The sequence below is a fragment of the Gossypium hirsutum genome, chromosome D13 (assembly GCF_007990345.1).
Source record: "Gossypium hirsutum isolate 1008001.06 chromosome D13, Gossypium_hirsutum_v2.1, whole genome shotgun sequence".
In the NCBI taxonomy this organism is placed as follows: Eukaryota; Viridiplantae; Streptophyta; class Magnoliopsida; order Malvales; family Malvaceae; genus Gossypium; species Gossypium hirsutum.
The window spans coordinates 11,795,528-11,815,410 of NC_053449.1; the positions used below are offsets into that span (position 1 = coordinate 11,795,528).

Genomic DNA, 19,883 nt, shown 5'->3' on the forward strand with positions numbered 1-19,883 from the left:
AAAAAGATATATGAAAAATGAAAATGAAAAATTAAAAAATTTAGGTAGATACAAATAACTAAATTAAAGTAGAAGCAAGTAAAACTTGATTTGATTTAGAAAAATCGAAAAAATTTGAATTTCAAGTTAATTGAATCAAGTTTCGAGTTCTGATCGAGTTAAATTTTACCATTCGAATAATTCAAATAAGAAATTTGTTTAAATATTTCTTTATTCTCTATCAAATTTAAAAATAAATAAATTTATCTCTCAATAAATTAAACAATAAAAAAAGACTCATAAACTCAATCCACTCCAAATATCTAATGCTTTTAACTTTCAGACTTTGGATTGTTTAGCCACCAAAAAAAATATCGAAAATTAAAAAAAAAATCGAAAACTGAAAAAAGAAAAAGTGGTTGAAAACCATTTTCGTTTAGACGGAAGGGAGGAGAGACTGTGTGTGGAAATATAGGGTCAGAGAGGCATGGAGACTGCCATACGTGGTAGATTATCTCTCTCACCAAACACCGTCTTTAGTCCTAAACCAGGTTCTTCCTTCTCTTCACTTTCTTCTTTTTTGGGTTTTTAATTTTGGGTTATAAGTGAAGTTTGTAAATTTTCTTGATTTATTACTGAATAAACCATAAAACGCATCTGGGTATCGCAGCCACTTTGTTTAGCTGGCTATTATCGCTTATGTTCTGCTTAGTTCCTCCAAATTATTCATCCAATAATCCAAGTTATAGATACAGAAGTGCTTTTATTAACTATGCGGATTAAAAAGGATGGAACTTTATGCGGATTCATTTTCTGGGATGGCTACTCTCTTTCAGAAAGTTTTTATTACGTTGAGACTGTGGTTTGTGAAGAATGCTTAGGAATAAGAAATATATACAAACATACATATTTTAATTACAAAGTTCCTTTTGCTGGTATTATTTGAAAATCTTTGAGGATGTTTTGTTTTTGTCCTAAAAGGGTAACATTATTGATGTATTGTCAGCTTAGTTTTTTGCTAGTTGTTAGTGGGAAAGAGATCTAGATTCTCTGCCTTTTAGCTCACTCATCATCAGCCAGAGACCTTTTTTGTTGTATAGTTTTGAGGGTATGAATTTGGTTATAGATGATTGGATCCATTTATATAGCTACTTACTTCTTCATCCAAGAAAATGAGAGAAGAAAAGGAGAAAGTTTGCCATCTTTAGATCTATCGAGAATAGCTCTGAAATCTGAAAATGGTCGTTTGAATCTTAGTTTTTGACTTGTTGCAAAATATATTGAACACCTGAGAATAGTACATTTTCCTTATTGATGACCGGAAAATTGAATATTAGTTATGCTAATCTTGTGTTGTTTGCTAATCTCATTTGCTTTCCTACAGACAGTAATTTAGTGAGTCTCTTGAGTCTTGATTTCCAATTACCAATTATTTTATTGACCGGATATGGTGAACCTACATTGCTTTGAGCCTCTTGAGCTAATGAAATGAATGATATTAACTATTAATCTTTTCAAAAGCTATAATTGCGGTGTTCTGTTTCAATATCCAAAAACTGTCCTCCGTTCCTTGTTGGTCGTCAAAATTAGATTGGCATCAGTAGAGCTCTTAATACTAATGGTTCCATGCTTTCTATCAATGTGTGTTAAATTGAAACTATGCAAAACAGGAGAGAAACGGTCACTGTGCAGAGGACCATGCATCAATCGTGGCATTCTCATGGCTATATCGACCACAGGACCAAGTAAAGGAGGAGGAATCTTGGAGAAGCCAGTTATAGAGAGAACCACTCCTGGTCGTGAATCTGAGTTTGATCTGAGGTGCATCCCCAAATTCAAATGTATTCTTGTACCTTTTAATATGTTGATGTGAAATACTCATCATTGATATTGTTTTGTTATGAGCATTCTTATCGTAAATTTGCTGGTTACCCTCCTTTTTTTAGTTGGTCATTCAAAACAAAATTGCTCTCCCTATAAAAATGATTTTACAATCCAGAAACCAACTGCAAACAGGGGAGATTTCAAATTTCACACCCTGTATCTATTTTGTGACCACACTCGTTACTTGTGATGTTAAATCGGTGTCCTTAACTATTCATGTAAATTGGTGTCCTTAACTATTCATGTATTGGCACGCATGCACATGCTATATCTGTTATCTAATATTGCTTTCTTCATAAAACCTTCTTTTAACATTTATGTTTTTAACTTGCTCAGGAAGTCAAGAAAAATAGCCCCACCTTATCGGGTCATGCTGCACAACAACAACTACAATAAACGGGAATATGTTGTCCAAATATTGATGAAAGTGATCCCGGGGATGACCCTAGACAATGCAGTTAATATAATGCAAGAAGCACACTACAATGGGTTGGCAGTGGTGATTATTTGTGCACAGGCTGATGCTGAAGAACACTGCATGCAGCTAAGGGGGAATGGGCTTCTGAGTTCAATTGAACCAGCAAGTGGTGGTTGCTGAAGAGTAGATCCATTTGGCTTTTACCACTGTTAATGTATATACATACCCCTTTTAGAGCTTTAAATGCTGTATATCTGAGTGGTGATACATTGTTGTATGATCCCTGGACCTGGACATTTTGTATGGTCAAATTATAGACAAGAGGATGGATGTTAGGTACTAATTGTGAGTAAAGTTGGCTCCATTGATGTCTCTGTCTTTGCCTTTGCTAAACAATTTGGGATAAGTGACACCTTAAAATATCAAGGGGAAAAAAGAACAAAAATGAACCTGAAGAACGACCAGGAATGGAACTCGTCTCACATTATTCCAAACCAAGGGACCGATAGCTTTATTCTCATTGTTGTTTTCGCGTTTTTAATTAATGTCCACAAATGGCCTAAGGTCGGTTGCGTCTATGAAAATATTTTTTAAAAAAATTGAGAGGCTGAATATAAAGAATGAAAAAAAAATATTTACTTTGTTGGGATAACACTAAAGATGGAAAAAAAGGTCAATTTAATCTGCAAAAAGCGTAAACCTAATAAACCTATGCTTGATAATAAGGACATTGTATGAGGCAATGGCATTAACCTGACTGCTTTTCCTTTAATTGTTGCGTTTCAATTTTCACTGCTGAACTGTAAACCCAAATTTTGTTAAGAAAAAAAAAGAATGTAATCATGAATCAAAATAGAACGCCCAACATTGGCATTACCAATGGTGATGCTTTCACATTTTGAATATATTATTAAAGGATTATATTTCACTTTTGATTTACTCAGGTCAAACATGTAAAGTTTGTGATTGTAGATGCTTGTTTTCGGTTAATTGTTCTATTAATGGTAGTTGTAGGAAATATTGCTCTCTACAATAGCACTTTTGGGATCAACTCCCTTAGGGAATAATGAAAGGTTGGTATGATTTTTGGATTGTTCCACTTTTGGAATGTCCCAGAATGCATGACTTGGAGGCTTAGATACGGATATTGAACTTCTTAACTTTTATTTGGAATACAAATGCTTCCTTCTTATTTCTTTTTTGAATAGACAATGCATTTGCATTAAAAACCCTTCTTGCTAAAATATTTTAAGTGGGTGTAACTTTCATGTAATCATCCTTGTACCCGTTATTCATATAACTTATCTTCCATTATCCACGTTCAAGTGTCATGGGGCTAGAACTTTACTTTGGTAAACCGCATGGCCTTAGGCGATTTCATGGATTCAAATCTTACCTAAGTTAGCCTACTCTCAGGAAATGAGAATTCTTTCATAAATTCTCTAAAGCACCAAAGAAAATCGAAAGCAAACTCAAAGAAAAAAAGCAACGAAAAACAAAAAAAGCTATAGAGAAAAATAGCACACACCAAGTGATTGAGTAAATGCTCTCAAAATTATTCTATTACTTTGAAGGTTTACAACTAAGTGATTACAAATGAGGGGGAATACCTCTATTTATAGTTGCGCTCTCCTAGATTCAATGGTACATATCGAATTACATTAACGACCAATATCAATGTCTATCTACAAGATAAGAGTCTTAAGGGATTTAAATTCTATACATCTTTATCCCTTAGGATTTACATGAATTACCCTAGTAACTCTAGTTTTAATAGAGTGTTTCACTAGGCTACTAAAACTTCAAGCGGATAGGTTTCTTCATATCTTCCACGAGTTGGGTCAGTTCAAGTGGGTCAAATGAGCCCTATTTAATCAATTGACCTCCATGGGACATTCTATGTGCAATGGTTATGGGCTTTAATCTGCGGCTCGTGACGTTCTCTCCTACATATTCTCGCAATGCCCTCATTGCGTCTCGAAATGACATTGGTTTGACTCGTCCCGGAATAGCCTCGATACCTCGACTGATTCCCAACTAGTTTTTCTATCGGATAGTTTTGCTCCTTGGAAAATTTGGTTGAGCTTATGTCTCCATCGTTGCCTACCCCGAACTGCATTTCTTTCTTATACATCTTGATCGTAAGAGGCCACCGCTCTTACTTGCCTCCAGTGTGACTTGCCCTGATTGGGATCCTCTTGATCCTCACAAATAAGCCTCGACATACTCACATTGAGCACCGAATTAACCTTGAATATTCTCGCCAACTCTTTTTTGTGAGCCCCTAAGCTTACCCGCTTTAGAATTCGGAAAGGGCCCCTATGTTTTTGCCAAGCCAACGATAAGTCAAAATAAAAAAAAATACTAGATAAGTGTATGAGATGTACATAGCACGTTGCATTTAATTGTTTCAACTACCCAGATTGCATCACAACTTTTCTCCCAAAGTATGATGCACAATCCACCTCTCTCATAGGTGGTAGCCCCACTAATGACTCAACAGGCTTCATATCGGTTTGCCACACCTCTAGCATTTCCAAGGGGGTATTTGTAGCATTCCTCCGAACTACCAAGATAATGTTATTCCCACAATGAACATCTTTGGCTAGTTGGATTGCCAATAGTACCTTGGTTCCAACCCTCACGTCTCAACTTACAGGCACAACACTGTTGGATCTGGTGGCCTAAGTGTAGTATTTTCGTCTAAGTACACTTGTAATTTTTTCGAACAGATAGGTTAATAAAATTATTCATGAATTACATTAATACTTTGTATATTTTCCTCACATGGATTTTGTACGCAAAGCAAAATGGAAGTAAACATTGCTCACTGGTTGTCTAATGTTTAACTAATACTAAGCGGTATTATGTGGTCGGATCATAATATACAAAGATAACTTGTATTAGTAGATGAACCTAAACATGTCCTTAGTCTAATCGAAAATGAGCAAATTGATTAAAAGACTAATATGTCGTCTATCAAGTCCAATTGGGGAGATACCTTGTCTTGGGCATCAGAGCGGATGACTCCCAGAAGATAGAGACATAGATGTAACTAACATAGATGACATTCATAGTGTAGCATACATAAATCCGAAGTGGATGACAGACTATGTATTCATGACTCGTACACTTTTATGTAAGTAAAAGCCTGAGTTTAAATAGATAAGGAATCGAAAGCTGGTGCTTTAGGTGTACGACTTCTTTAATATGTGGCATCATTCACAATAGTGGAATTAATAGACCAAAACATGGGTAAATGATATCCTCTCATTGGAATTACATGGTTGATGAAAAAAAAATGTGGCCACGGGTTGTCTGTCTTTGTGACGGATGACTTGATCACTATTTGATAGTGATTAACTTTTCACGAAAAAAGATGTAATGATTACCATGAGATAAGATAGGATCATATTGAGAGAACGGATATTATCCCAAAGAGATCAAGGATATCTTATGAGGGTAACAAACTAATGATAAGGTCATTTGGATGAACACTAAGTAGTTACTTTCATAATGGTATATCGTTGGGGAGAGCTCATTCACGATACTATAATGGAATGACTTCGTGACTAAATGATTTTATAATTAATATGTGAAAAACTGGATCTTAATTATAAATCATTTAAGCCTCAATTACATATGTTCAATCGATCCCTCCTCTAGCTCGTTGAAACCAGAAATGAATTACATGTTTGAATAAAAATGAACGAAATGAATAGAAAAAGAAAAATGGGAAACATTTAAGAATGATTATGGTTTTGTCAGAAATGGAGAAATAGAATCATTTGAAAATGAATGTAGGTTTCCAAAAATGGAAATAGAAATGAAAATAGAAACTTGCAATCCTATATAGGATTACTTAAAAAATGATGGAAGAATGAGTTTATGTTTTTGGATTGTTTTGAAGCCCGAAAATGAAAATAAATCATTTTATCGTAGTGAACATGTTGAGTTGTGACATATTGAATGAATTTTCTCAAAATTTTTCTAAGGGTACAATTGTCAAAATTTTATTGGGGATAAAATTGTCAAAATTTTACTTGGATAAAATCGGGGTGAAAAAATGATTTAATATGTAGATATTAAATTTTATTTTAGGAAATAGAAAAACTGAATCGAATTGGATCATATTACAGAGTACTGGGTCAAAAAGGACTTTGAAGTACTCGTAATTGAACCAGATGTGAGAAAGGCCCAAAACCCCTCATGTAAGGAGGTGGGACAAAAAAACCCTAGTATTATTAACTAGGGTTGCTGCCTCCTATATCCTAGATAAATTAGGATATTGTTTTTCTAGTAGAAACCAACTTCTACAACTCTACAAAGGTTCTACCTTCTCTTCCTATAAATAAATGGCAATGATATAGCCATTGAGAAAACTTTTGAGAGATTGTTATTCTGCTGAAAAATAGAGAGAATTTATTATCAACTTATAAACATACTTTTTAGAATAAAAATTTTACCAGTTATATAAAAGAAGAGAGAATTTTTATTTTCACCCCAAAAAGAAAACTTTTTCTAGTCTTGTGTTTTGATTCAATTGGTTCGAGCCCACACTCGAAGCAGCTCATGGTACAAGAATAGCGAAGAATATTGTTTGGTTGAAAGATGGAAAACATCAATGATCCATTTATCCAAAAACACAGGTATGAATTCGGTTAAGGTTTATTGCTATAAATATCATAAATCGGGTCGATTTTCAAAATTTTAACTTTCCATTGTGCAAGAAAATCGTTTTCAAACTGGGTCTTTTCCAACAAACACATCGTGGTTTTTGATAATCCAAGATATAATCGCAATTGGAAAAAGGAACCAAGACAACATTAACCCGATCAAGGAAGTTCAAGCCAAGAACATAGTCGTAATCATTTAAGTGAATTACCTTAAAGTCTCCATTGTCTTTCCATTGACCGATCTGTAGCTCAACTTCATGTGCTACTTCCACTATTACAAGCTCTTTGAAATTAATAGTCTTGATCTTCTTAACTTATTTGCTAACTAAAAGACCAATTTTACCCACGACTTTCTCTAATATGAATAAATTAGATGCCCTCGTATCGACAAGAGCACTTCTCCTTCGGTCTGTGATGTTGATGTCCACAGACATCAATCCTTCTACTTGTGATTCTTCTTTGCTTTCATAGAATTGAGTATCATTGACCCAAGTTTTAATGCCTCAACTCTTTGGCTCCAATTCCTCTTTTTTGAATGTGGATATCTTGGATCGCTCTGGACATTCTCACATTCTATGTGAACCACAACATAAAAATCACTTTACTAGCTTCTTCTCATTCTCTCTTACCCTCTTGGCTGCGATAAAAGGCACAATCAAACCAAGCCTCATTGATGCTCTGTCTGGTTTCATCATCTTTTTTAATGGCAAAAAATGAAGATTTCTTTGGACAGTCCCTCACCATATACAGACCATTACAAATTAAGCATTTTATTGGCCCATTTGGTTTGTTGTTAGGTTTCCACTGCCTGTTATGTGGTCTCCCATTACTACAATTTTTGCCATTGCCACTGTTATCATTTCCATTTTTATCATGGTCTCCTCCATCATTAGCCGTCTCTTTTAGCTTGAAAGACTCGAACTTGTCTTTCTTCAGACCAAGCTCGACAAAAGATTTCATCTCGGTCATGGCTATAATAAGCTCAGTGATACCTTGTCGACGCAACTCTTGCTTCGCCCAAGGTTTCTGCCTATCTTCAAACCAGTTGAAAGCTTCTTCTCATTCAAGTAAGAGATTTGAAGCATCTTTTCACTGAAGTCTTGACGTACTCTTGAACAGAGTATTGTTGTAACGACTCGATAGTCAAGAGTGTCAAAAAGTTTATTTTCGGGATTCTATTCTCGTAAATCAGACTCGTAAATATTTTTATTAAATATTTACGAAGTTAGTTGTGTAGTTAATTAAATTTTGGATAAGTAATTTTCGTGAAATTAGGAGTTGTTAAGGTACAAGGACTAAATCGTGTAAGAGTTAAAAGTTGAATTATAGATTGAAATAAACGAAAAGGGCTAAAGTAGCAATTATACCATTTAATAAATGGTTTTGTATAGGTGGCCGGTCATGGGTTAAATGAATGTGCATGTGTATATTATATATATGTTATATATTTAGTTATAATAATAATCATAAGAATAGAAAACATAATAAAAGAATAATAAGAAAGTTGAAAGAGATGATAGCATGCAAAAAGAAAGAAAGAAAGAAAAAGGAGAACGCATGGCCTAGGGACTTAAGGTTCAAACTCAAATTGGTTAATGAAATAATTTAGTCTTTTTCTTGTAATTTTCATATTTTTGGAATCTCAGTACCTAGGGCTACCTGACACATGTTGTAATTTTTAGTATTATTTAAGATTTTAGATGTTGCTATTGTTGAATAGTTTAAGTATTAGAGATGAAATAGATAGATTTTTAAGTTAGAAATAGAAAAGGACTAAATTGTGAAATTAATTGTTGATTTTGAGCAATAGGGACTAAATTGAGAAAAAATAAAAATTAAGGGGTCGAATTGGAAAAAAGGGAGCTAAATTTAGTTTAGAGTGAAATTACTATAAAAATATAAAGTTAAATGTGAAGGTTAAAAACTAGTCTCAGTTTAGGGACTAAATTGAAGTTTAAGCAAATATAGTGTAAAATTTGAAATTTAATGTAAAACTGAATTGTGTAATATTAATGTATTTTAATTGTTTTATTCCGTAGCTAACGTCGTATCGGAATCCTCGAGTAAAAAGGGGAAGGATAAAATTGACTTCGAATAGCTCAGAATTCACTGTTTGTGTTTCTATAATCCGAATTAAATAGTAGATTGTTGCATATTTAATTGTTTGCATATGGTAAGCATTTGAGGTGAGTACTTTGGTACTTTGGGATTGAATTGGATTCATAGTGGATTTGAAAGGGATTGATTTTGTGTATTATGAAATATGTTGATTATATGAATATTGAATTGACTATATGTGATAATGTGTATATATGTGAAATTGAGACATTGGTTGTATTGAAAAGTGAAATGAAACCCTATTACCTGTATCGGGTTGAGTCAAATATAGATTGCATGCCATAGGATAGGAAGAGCTTAGGGATTTCTTCGACCTCGAGTCGATGAGGCATTGGGTGCCAATTTGCTTCGGTTTAACCGATGAGACACTAGGTGTCAATTTATATAGCGCTGGGCGTAGTTATTACTTCGAATTTATCTGATGAGGCACTGGGTGCCAAACTGGTGTGTTGGTTGGATTTGTGTATCCGTCCAAGTTTGAGTCGTGTTATTAGGAGAAATTAAATGATAAATTTATATGTTTGATATTGTGATGGCAAAGTTGAGAAATGAATATGAGATGAGAAATGAAATATGAAATAATGAAATGATATGTGAATCTTGAAATGAATTCAAGTATTGATCAAAAAGATGAATCATGACATTGCATTAGTTGGATTACCAAATGCTATATATATATGGAATACCATTGATATGTGCTTGAACATATGAAATATTGTTACCATGGGCGAAATTTTGTGAACTCCATTGAATGTGAATAAAGAAGGAGTAAATTGACATTACTAATTTGATACATATGTTTTACAGCATTACTTATTGTATCCTTATATCTTATCTATTCATATCAAGCTTAAATTGTTTGGATTATAGAAATACTACTAAGTTATACTCAACGTGCGGTTTTGTTTTCCGTGCGCAGGCTAGGTACTTTTCGACTTATCGCCGACTCAACATCAAACAACAAATCCCAAGCTCAAGTGTGGTGATATCTTATTTTGTAATGGCATGTACCTAGGGAGTCTTTTGTTGATGTTGTTTATAAGGTGTTGATATTTTGGTTTGCTAGTAAAATGATGATTAATCATATATATGGTTGTGGTAAGGCTATGTTGGTATGTTAGCCTAGCTTATAGATTGGTATGTGTTTAACTTAATATTTTGGTAGACAAACTAGATAAATATTAGTTCAATTATGGAAAAATTGGTATGAAGGAAAGCTTGAATGGTTTATTTCTTTGCTAGTGTATTGATGATATAAAATGTGGTACCAATAAGGGTACATTGGTTAGGCACTTAAAATATATTGTTTTGGCTCATTTTAAGCATGCTTAATCGTGTTTTGAATAGGTTAGATGGCTGGTAATTGAGTTGCTTAGTGCCCAAGTTAATATGAAATGGTAAACTTGAGTTTTAAGGTACATTTAGGTGTAAAAGGTTAGCCACACGACCATGTGCCACACACGGGCGTGTTGAAAAATAGTATAGGTGTAGTTTTCACACGGGCTGGGACACAGCTGTGTGACCCAAGTCAATGAGTTACACGGGCAGAGACACGGGCTGAGACACGACCATGTGTCTCAAGTCAGTAAGTTACACGGGCTGGGACACGGCCGTGTGTCCCAATTTCGAGAGTCACACGGTTTGAGGCATTTCACACGGCCATGTGTCCCCTATTTTTAGGAATTTTCAAAAATTACCTTAAACTTTTAGAATTGTTCCAAATTATTCGCTTTATATTTTAAACTATTTTTAGGGTCTCGTGGACTCAAAATAGGGATTGTAAGAGTAATTTTTACTCTGAATTGGAATGAATTAGCAAACCTAAATTAAGTGCATTCTACTAACATCATCGAAGGTTATAATAGTTGGTGTCTGGGCCAATACTCTGATGCTAATAATTGGAATAGTCTTGTTATGTATCTAACTTCTTGCATTCAAGAAGGGATAAATAATGATAAGAGTGTAGACAGTGGAAGATCAAGTTTAGCATTGCATAGCATGATGCACTATTTAATTATATAAGACACTACTGTGCAAGTATTTGATGGACATGGTGTGCCCCTGTATATTATGATGATATTAGTTAGCTTATACTACTACTTACGATGTAATTAAATATTTTGATTGGTTAGTAATGCCCATAACCCTAATCTGACGATGGAGAGGGGTTAGGGGTGTTACACTTGTTGCATAAACTGATGCAACTTCATCCAAGCCTCATTCTCGGCATACTGTGGGTAAAACTGCTTATTCAATTCCTTTTGGAACTCTTCTTAAGATTCAATTGCAGTCCCACATCGTTTCTCATCTATGGACTTACGACGCCACCATAAGAGAATGACATGAATAAAATAAATTGCAACAGTGTTTACCTTAGTGGCATCATCCTCGATGCCCATCATATGGAAGTATTGTTCCATCCCTTAGAGAAAATTGTCCACATCTTTTGTAGACCTCATCCCCTTAAACTCTTCTAACTTGGGGACATTCATTCTAAATTGCTTAGGAACTGAAGCCAGCATCCTATTTCCCACAACAACTCTGCACACAACAAGCTCTCCATTAAGCTCCCCAATTTTTACCGTCATGGCCTCAGTTTTCTCCTTCAAAGCCATGACCATAGCATCGAGAGAATCATTATTCTTTGTTTGATCACCCTTGGTGACTGTAACCCCCTAACCTATATTCGTCGTTGGACTAGGGTTACGAAGTATTACTACACAAAACAGAACATTTAACTTCAAAACATAAACAATCATATGAATTAAATACTAACATTTAATAAATTATTTTAAATATAGCAAAATTTATGAAAGAGTGAAAAAATGTTTACGTTGTTGTGGAATAAGAAGCCTTCGTATCTTAATACATGTATTTAATTTATTCGGGGCTATTAGAGTGGGATCCACTATTTGGGGAATATGATTCGAAGCAATAACAAGAATATTTCTAGTGGAACATCTTTCACAATCCTTAGAGAGATAGTTTCCCTTTTAATGGAAAAATCAAATTCAATGAGGATTTGGTTCATCCTACATGCACACGTCACTTGCTTTTTTATGTTATCTGGACTTGTATGTAATTATTCATAGCGAAGATATTATAAATAAGGTGACTATTCCGCCAAAAGGTTTTCTTTTAGTTCAAAATGATCAATATGTAGAATCAGAACAAGTGATTGCTGAGATTCGAGCGGGAACATACACTTTAAAATTGAAGGAAAGGGTTCGATAACATATTTATTCTGTCCGAGAGGGAAATGCACTGGAGTACCGATGTGTACCATTCACCCAAATTTACATATAGTAATGTCCATCTCTTACCAAAAACAAGCCATATGTGGATATTATCAGGGGGTTCGAACAAATTTGGTGTAGTTCCTTTTTCGCTCCACAAGGATCAAGATCAAATAAACATTCATTATCCTTTTGCCAAACGAAGATATATTTCTAGATTCTCAATGAATAATGATCAAGTGAGACACAACTTATTTAGTTCGAATTTTTCAAATAAAAAAAAAGAAGATAGGATTTACGATTTTTCAGAATTGAATCAAATAATAGGTACTGGGCATTGTGATTTCATATATTCTGCTATTCTCCACGAGAATGCTGACTTATTGGCAAAGAGATGAAGAAATAGATTTATTATTCCATTTCAATTGATTGAAGACCAATAGAAAGAACTAATGTTGCATTCCCATTCTGGTATCTCGATGGAAACACCTATAAATGGTATTTTCCATAGAAAAAGTATTCTTGCTTTTTTTTTCGATCCTCTATACAGAAGAAAGAGTTCAAGAATTACTAAATATGGGACTCTAGGGGCGCATTCAATCGTCAAAAGGGAGGATGTGATTGAGTATCGAGGAGTCAAAAAGGTTAAGCTAAAATACCAAATGAAAGTAGATTGATTTTTTTCATTCCCGAGAAAGTGTATATTTTATCTGAATCTTCTTTCATAATGGTACGAAACAATAGTACCATTGGAGTAGATACCCAAATCACTTTAAATACAAGAAGCCAAGTGGCTGGATTGGTCCGAGTGGAGAAAAAAAGATTGAACTGAAAATTTTTTCGGGTAATATCTATTTCTCGAAGAAAGAGATAAAATATCTCGTCATAGTTGCATCTTGATACCACCAGGAACGGGCAAAACAAACTCTAAGGAATCAAAAAATTTGAAAAGTTAGATCTATGTCCAAGGGTAAACCGGGCCTACGGGGCCCTAAATATGGGTTGGGAACATTCAGGGATCAATTTGAAATAAAATAAAAATTTTTGGAAAAACTTGAAAATTTTGGAAACAGGGGTCATACGACCTTGTGTCTAGGCTGTGTGACATATCCCAGACTGTGTGGACATTCAAAATATGGACACACAACTATGTCCCAGCCCGTGTGGGTATTCGAAATAGGGCCACACGGCCGTGTCGCAGACCGTGTGCCAAGTCATGTGTGTATTCTAAATATGGCCACGCGGCCGTGTCATAGGTCGTGTGCGAGGTCGTATCACATATTGACTTAAGACATACGATCGTGTCTCAGGCCGTGTAAAGCCTGCACCTAAAATAATAATAACACACGACTGTATAGGGTGGTTGTGTGTGGCACACGGCAATGTGACAACCCATGTCTCAAGCTTTGTGCTACACGAGTTGCCCCTAATACAAGCCAAATCAAGCCTAAATTCTTGCATACCAAACACACCATGTCTAGCCTATTTCACATGGTTAGAAGGACACTCAAAACACCAAAAATATGCCAAATATTCATCCATCCTATGTCTAACCAATATGTCATCAAAAGGCACCACAAACATACACCAAAATCTATCATACCAACAACTCAATTTCTTTCTTTAACCACAAACAAATATACCAAAATCATTTCACATATATGTATATATGATTCAACCATGATTTTCCTATAGTCATATGACATGCATAAGTGTTCAATAACACAACTATTTACACCATTATTTACAACTTTCAAGTAAGAACATTAAAGCATACTTAAGCTTAGCATATCTCAAAACATACCAAATGGCCACATTAACATCAAGCTCTATTACACTTAAACCCTATACATGTCATTTATAACCACTTGCCAAAACAATTAAAAACTACCAAAATGACGTCTAGATAGTGTGATCGTGCTCCGACATGATTCCAACCGATTGAGCTTTTTGACTGTCTACAAGACAAGGAAAGCAACTACATAAACAACTAATGCTTAGTAAGCTCATATAAAGGAAACTTAAACTTACCAAATGAATAAATAAATACACAATTAAACCATTCAAACATTGCTCATTACCATATATATACATTTCTTTCTAATCACACCACTTCACAAGTTAGTAATTATATATATGTAAGAACATATTAATCATAACAACATATAACATATCATGAATAAGATTTCAATACTTAAATCATCAATCACATATTCAATATCCTTTTCATTTCAAATGAACATGACAATTCCATTTCACGTAACAAACCTTTACTTAATAATTCATTCAAATGATACCCTTTTCAAGTATCATCCTTTTCATTTGATATCATTTTCAACCTTTTCATTGATTCGAGAATACCGAATATAATGCCATGGTATCTTTCAACCATGGTCTTTTCCTTTTTGAGTATAATACCATGATGTATTTCAATCACGGTCTTTTCCTTTTCCCAAATCAACATAATCCCAAAACCCAATTCATATATACATAAATAAAGATATCAATTAATCTTATAAATTCAAATGTAATAATTTAAAATGAAATACGAACTTACCTCTACTAATACAGTGGTAAAAGTAGAGTCGATGATTAATCCGACACCTTAGCTTTTCCTCGATTCAAGTCTAGTTGATTCAATTCTTGATATGCAAAATAAGAGCTTGGCCGAATCCTTTAAGGTTCTTTAATGGTGAAATTTCAATCAAGCTGATTAAAATGAATAAGATGAATGTTTTGTTTCTTTTGATTATGTTTTTATTTACTATTTTACCATTTTACCCTTACTAATAATTAAAAATTACCATTAAACCTTGTCCATAACTGTCCACTAACATGTAATATGGCATATTTACCCACTAAACCCATTAACTTAAAATTTCATAGCCATTTGACCTTTTTAACTAATAGAAACTAACTTTTGCATCTTTTAAAAATTAGACCTTTTTACTTAATTAACTATTTAAACCTTAAAATTTCCTAACCAAATTTTTGTATGACCTTAATAAATATTTACACACTAACTCAATATTTGAAATTGTGGTCCCAAAACCATTATTTTTGACACCACTGAAAACGGGCTATTACAGCGACATTGAAGGCTTCTTTCATCACATCTCGATTGGCACTAAGGGTCTCCATCACATAGTCCCTAACTTGCTCTTTTATCATGTCCAACTCATCGATGCGTCCCTCAACTACCTCAAGTGTTTCCTTTACACCACCCATAGATTCCTCGAGATTGGTCACCTTACCTTCCAAGGCTGACAGCATATCCCTCGAACTGTTATTTTTTCTGGACCTCTCACGAATCTCAATCGAGACATTTTGCTCGTCTCCTCCTTTCATCATCTCAATCAGTGCCTTCAAACATTGGCTCTGATATCGATTGTCATAGGGCTAGAAATTTAGTTTGGCAAACCTAACGGCCTTAGGCGATTTCTTAGGTTCAAATCTTGCTCAAGTAAACCTACTCTTAGGAAATAAGAATTCTTTCAGAAATTATCTAAAGTACCAAAGCAAAGCGGAAGCAAACTAAAGAGAGAAAGAAGTAACGAATATCAGAAAAGCCATAAATAAAAATATCACACACTAAGTGTTTGAGTAAATGCTCTCAAAAGTATTCTATTACAACTGGGTGATTACAAATGAGGGGGAAGACATCTATTTATAGTTGAGGTCCTCTAGATTCAACGATACAGATCGAATTACATTAACGACTAAGATCAAAGCCAATCTACAAGATGAGAGTCCTAAGGGATTTAAACTCTATACATCATTATCTCTTAGGATTTACATTAATTACCCTAGTAACTTTAGTTTTACTGGAATGTTTCATTAGGCTACTAATGCTTCAAGCAGATGTGCTTCTTTATATGTTCCACGAGTCGGGCCAATTCAAGTAGGTCAAATGAGCCTCATTTAATCAATTAACCTCCATGGGAGGTGCAATGGTCATGGGCTTTGATTCATGGCTCGTGACATGAATAACTTCTCTCACTTCCACTATATCTTATTTTAGCACGATCATTCCTCTTTGTTCTTATTGTAATTGTTATTTAATAATTTCTTTAAGGCCTATAAATAAAGGCTTAAAAGTTTCATTTGAAAACTTTTTTTGATGGTTTGGTAAACTTGAGTTCTTTAACAAAATTTTGTACAACTTTCATTTTACAAATGCAACAACCACCATAGCTCTAACCTTTCTTAGCCCTTTATTCTTTCCATCACCACTACCTACCATCGCACTTGTTTTCTAGAGTCTACTCCAATCTTTCTCTCTATTATCTCTTGACGAAATTTCATTTTACTAACTTGTAATGTTTCTTCACTTAACTAAAAGAACCTTCTACATTTTTGTGACTCCACTAGGGAGGAGCGCTTACATTCAGTAAAACACCAACCGCATTGTTTTTCAACTTCCACCAAAAATTATAGAGGATTCTAGAAATTCAAATAATCCAATCCCTTCATATATTCAAGGCTTGATGAAGATGGTGAAAACAAAATGAAGAAATGATACAAATGTTAGAGGAGAATAACAAAAAGATAATGGAAACTATATCCTCACCCACATTCTCTTCCAACACCACCCCTTCTCACCTCCAGCCCGTAATAAACACTTCTACTAGACCTACCCTTATCCAAAATGAAAATAGAGAGAATACATCTGATGCTTCTACTCTTGTGCTTCCCATAAAAATCGATGCAACCAACACCGTGAACACTAACACACTTACCACTCTCACATTTGTTACTTCCACGAGAAACCATGTCACTAAAAACTCTCAGCGTAGAGCATCCTCATTGGTAGCACAAACCAATGAAACCCATAGTTTTGTTACCAAAGGGGGACAACAAAATTTTTTAGAAGAAAAAAAAACAAGCCTTAATTTCTTTAAGTTTGACCTCAAACTACCACTCCCTGTTAGGGTAGTTGCTAAACCATACCTGCAAGACTACACCAACCCTAAATATAAGTCATCCAATACAAACTCAAGTGATACTTATGAAAATGTAATGAAATTCGTCAAGACACTAGGAGTTGATGGATTGGATGATGACTTAAAGCTGAAGGAATTTTCAAAGTCTTTAATAGAGAAGGCATACACCTGGTATGTCAACCTTACTTCCGGTTCTGTAGAGTCATAGGGAAAATGTGCAGGCTGTTTAGGGAGAAATTTTTTTCTACCTAAGAGAAGGTTACATTGATTGATCTGGGGAGGGAGCACTAAATTTTGAAGGGGGTCTTATGAATTATATCCAATGCTTTAAGGAAAGAGTGTTGGATATACATGATGCACATTATGAGAATGAGCTAGTAAAAGTTTGTATACAGGAGATGTTTGATGAGTATAGAGTGCATTTGGAGAATTGACCACGCCCCAGCGTGCGCGCACCGAGGCTTAGAAATATGCAATTGAATATGGAATGAAAGTGTGGTATCTGCAAGTGAATAGGTCAAAATTGAAATATAGTTTTTATTTACAAAAAAACATGTAAGTACTCTAAGGATCGTAACTAAAAGATTGCTAGGTTGGTGAAAACTCTTACTAAGCCAATTATCCGAAAAAAAGTTACTAGTCTACTCAAGTTACGAATTAGTTATAACACCTCTAGCTCGTCCCGATCGTTGGGATTGAGCTACAGAATGCTACAGTACAAATAGAATAGTTACAGACCTTTAATGGATAATTCGAGTCGAAAATCATTACCTACCCTTTTATAAATCATTCAAAACAAATTTAAAACCTTTCCCAAGCTTAATACAAACTTACATAAGTTCTAAAGTCAACCCAGGATCGAATAAGACCAAATTGCAAAGTTTAAAAAGTACAAGGCCAACGCTGTGATGAGATTTTCTCCATGTTGTGATGTCACCAAATGGTATGTCACATCACAATGTCAAACCACTTGACATCAGGACGCCACAAACTGTTGGCCGACATTGCGACGAGGGAATATTGATGTTGGGACGAGGAACTTGTTTTTGGTAAATTTTGGTCATTTGGTACTTGCTACAAACCAACCTTTCAAATAGGTCATAAGAATACACTTGACATCATTTAAACATGTTCAAAACATGCCAATTCCATGCCAAAACATAACATATAATCATCTAATCAATCTAAGAAACCAATATGCCACATTTGGCACCAATTCACAACAAGGATACATAAATCAATACAAGCCATTCAACCTATTTATACCAATTCATAACACTTATCCATTTGTATCTTCAATTAAATTCATGATCAAGCATGCAACTATAGATATCAAACATTCATATTATAACATATTACTCAACTTGTGCATATATACCATTTGTCATTTACAATATAAGTTCAATATCAAATATAGTTCCAAATCAAACTTATCATTACAAGCTAACATGAAAAACCCTAAGTAAATGTCACATATAACTGAGTTCAAATGATCAAAGAACTATCGAATTAGGAGATGGATAGCGTGAGCTCCTCGAGAATTCGATTGATACAATCCACAAGTCAAAATCTATAGGAAAATAAAAGCAACGGGGTATACATTACAGAATGCTTAGTAAGTTCATGCGAGATTTCACTTAACTTACTTAAATTTCATATCAATTTTATCAATAGAAATACAAAGATGCATAACATGACATTTCTTTGACATTCTTAAGCATTATTGTACCAATTCACAAAACAACCACAAGTTAGTACATTGGTATAATAAGATCAAAGTATTCAAATCACAAACACATACCACTATACTGATTATTTACATGTATTTCCCCCATGTACATTTTATAAACATATTAACTAAGTTCGTAATAACTCTTTCCAATCGTTTGCACCTTTAGTGCATTTGTACACTTCCAAACCTACATAAAACATGTTCAAACACATTCCAAACAATGTATTTTAGATAGTTCAACTCAATCCATTCTAAAATTTTCAATACCATATACATAATAAATTCAACATTTAACCACTTTAAGATATCAAATTCATAAAATGCAAAATTATTCTATTACCCAAGTTATTTGAGCTGAATGAATATATGAATATACGTCAGGTTACCCATCTGGGCTAAACCTTTTAAATGACATCAGATTACTCGTCCGAGCTAAAGTTGTGTCTCAAGTATCTCTAATATATCAATTTCTCATCCAAGCTAAACATATAATTGTGTCAGATTACTTGTCCAGGCTAACCTTTATCAACACATCAAATAACTTAGCCAAAGTTGTAATGTACAGGTTAGGTTACCATCCGGGTTGAACCTTTAAACAACCTCAGGTTGCTTGTACGAGCTGAACATATATTAGTGTTAGGTTACCCAACTGAGGTAAACATTTATCGACACATCAAATAGCTTGGCCAAAGCTGTAAACATATGTGTATGGTTACTCGTTCGAGCTAAACCTATAAAACAACATCAGGCTACTCGTCTGAGCTAAACTAGTGGCACATGTATCTTCGAGTCGACAACAAATGTTGGATCTCGATAATCATTGGTAATCTTCCTTATCCATTGGTACGAGACCTGAACTAGGTTCATCAGAGAAATCCAACATATAAGCCCATATTC

The 19,883-nt window shown here is 34.3% G+C and overlaps 1 protein-coding gene across 1 annotated transcript; it reads left to right on the forward strand.

Annotated features, from left to right (window-relative positions):
- The first annotated feature begins 255 nt into the window (after positions 1-255).
- Positions 256-2,653, forward strand: LOC107918437 (ATP-dependent Clp protease adapter protein CLPS1, chloroplastic). The gene is made up of 3 exons (XM_016848002.2): positions 256-530; positions 1,650-1,800; positions 2,200-2,653. Exons 1-3 carry the CDS (start codon positions 467-469, stop codon positions 2,459-2,461), a joined length of 477 nt encoding a protein of 158 aa, XP_016703491.1. The 5' UTR covers positions 256-466; the 3' UTR covers positions 2,462-2,653.
- The last annotated feature ends 17,230 nt before the right edge of the window (positions 2,654-19,883 follow it).

Coding starts and splice junctions, on each gene's coding strand:
- LOC107918437 (XM_016848002.2), top strand. CDS start 467: ATGGAGACTGCCATACGTGGTAGATTATCTCTCTCACCAAACACCGTC. Junction 531..1,649: donor CGTCTTTAGTCCTAAACCAG/GTTCTTCCTTCT, acceptor TATGCAAAACAG/GAGAGAAACGGTCACTGTGC. Junction 1,801..2,199: donor GAATCTGAGTTTGATCTGAG/GTGCATCCCCAA, acceptor TAACTTGCTCAG/GAAGTCAAGAAAAATAGCCC.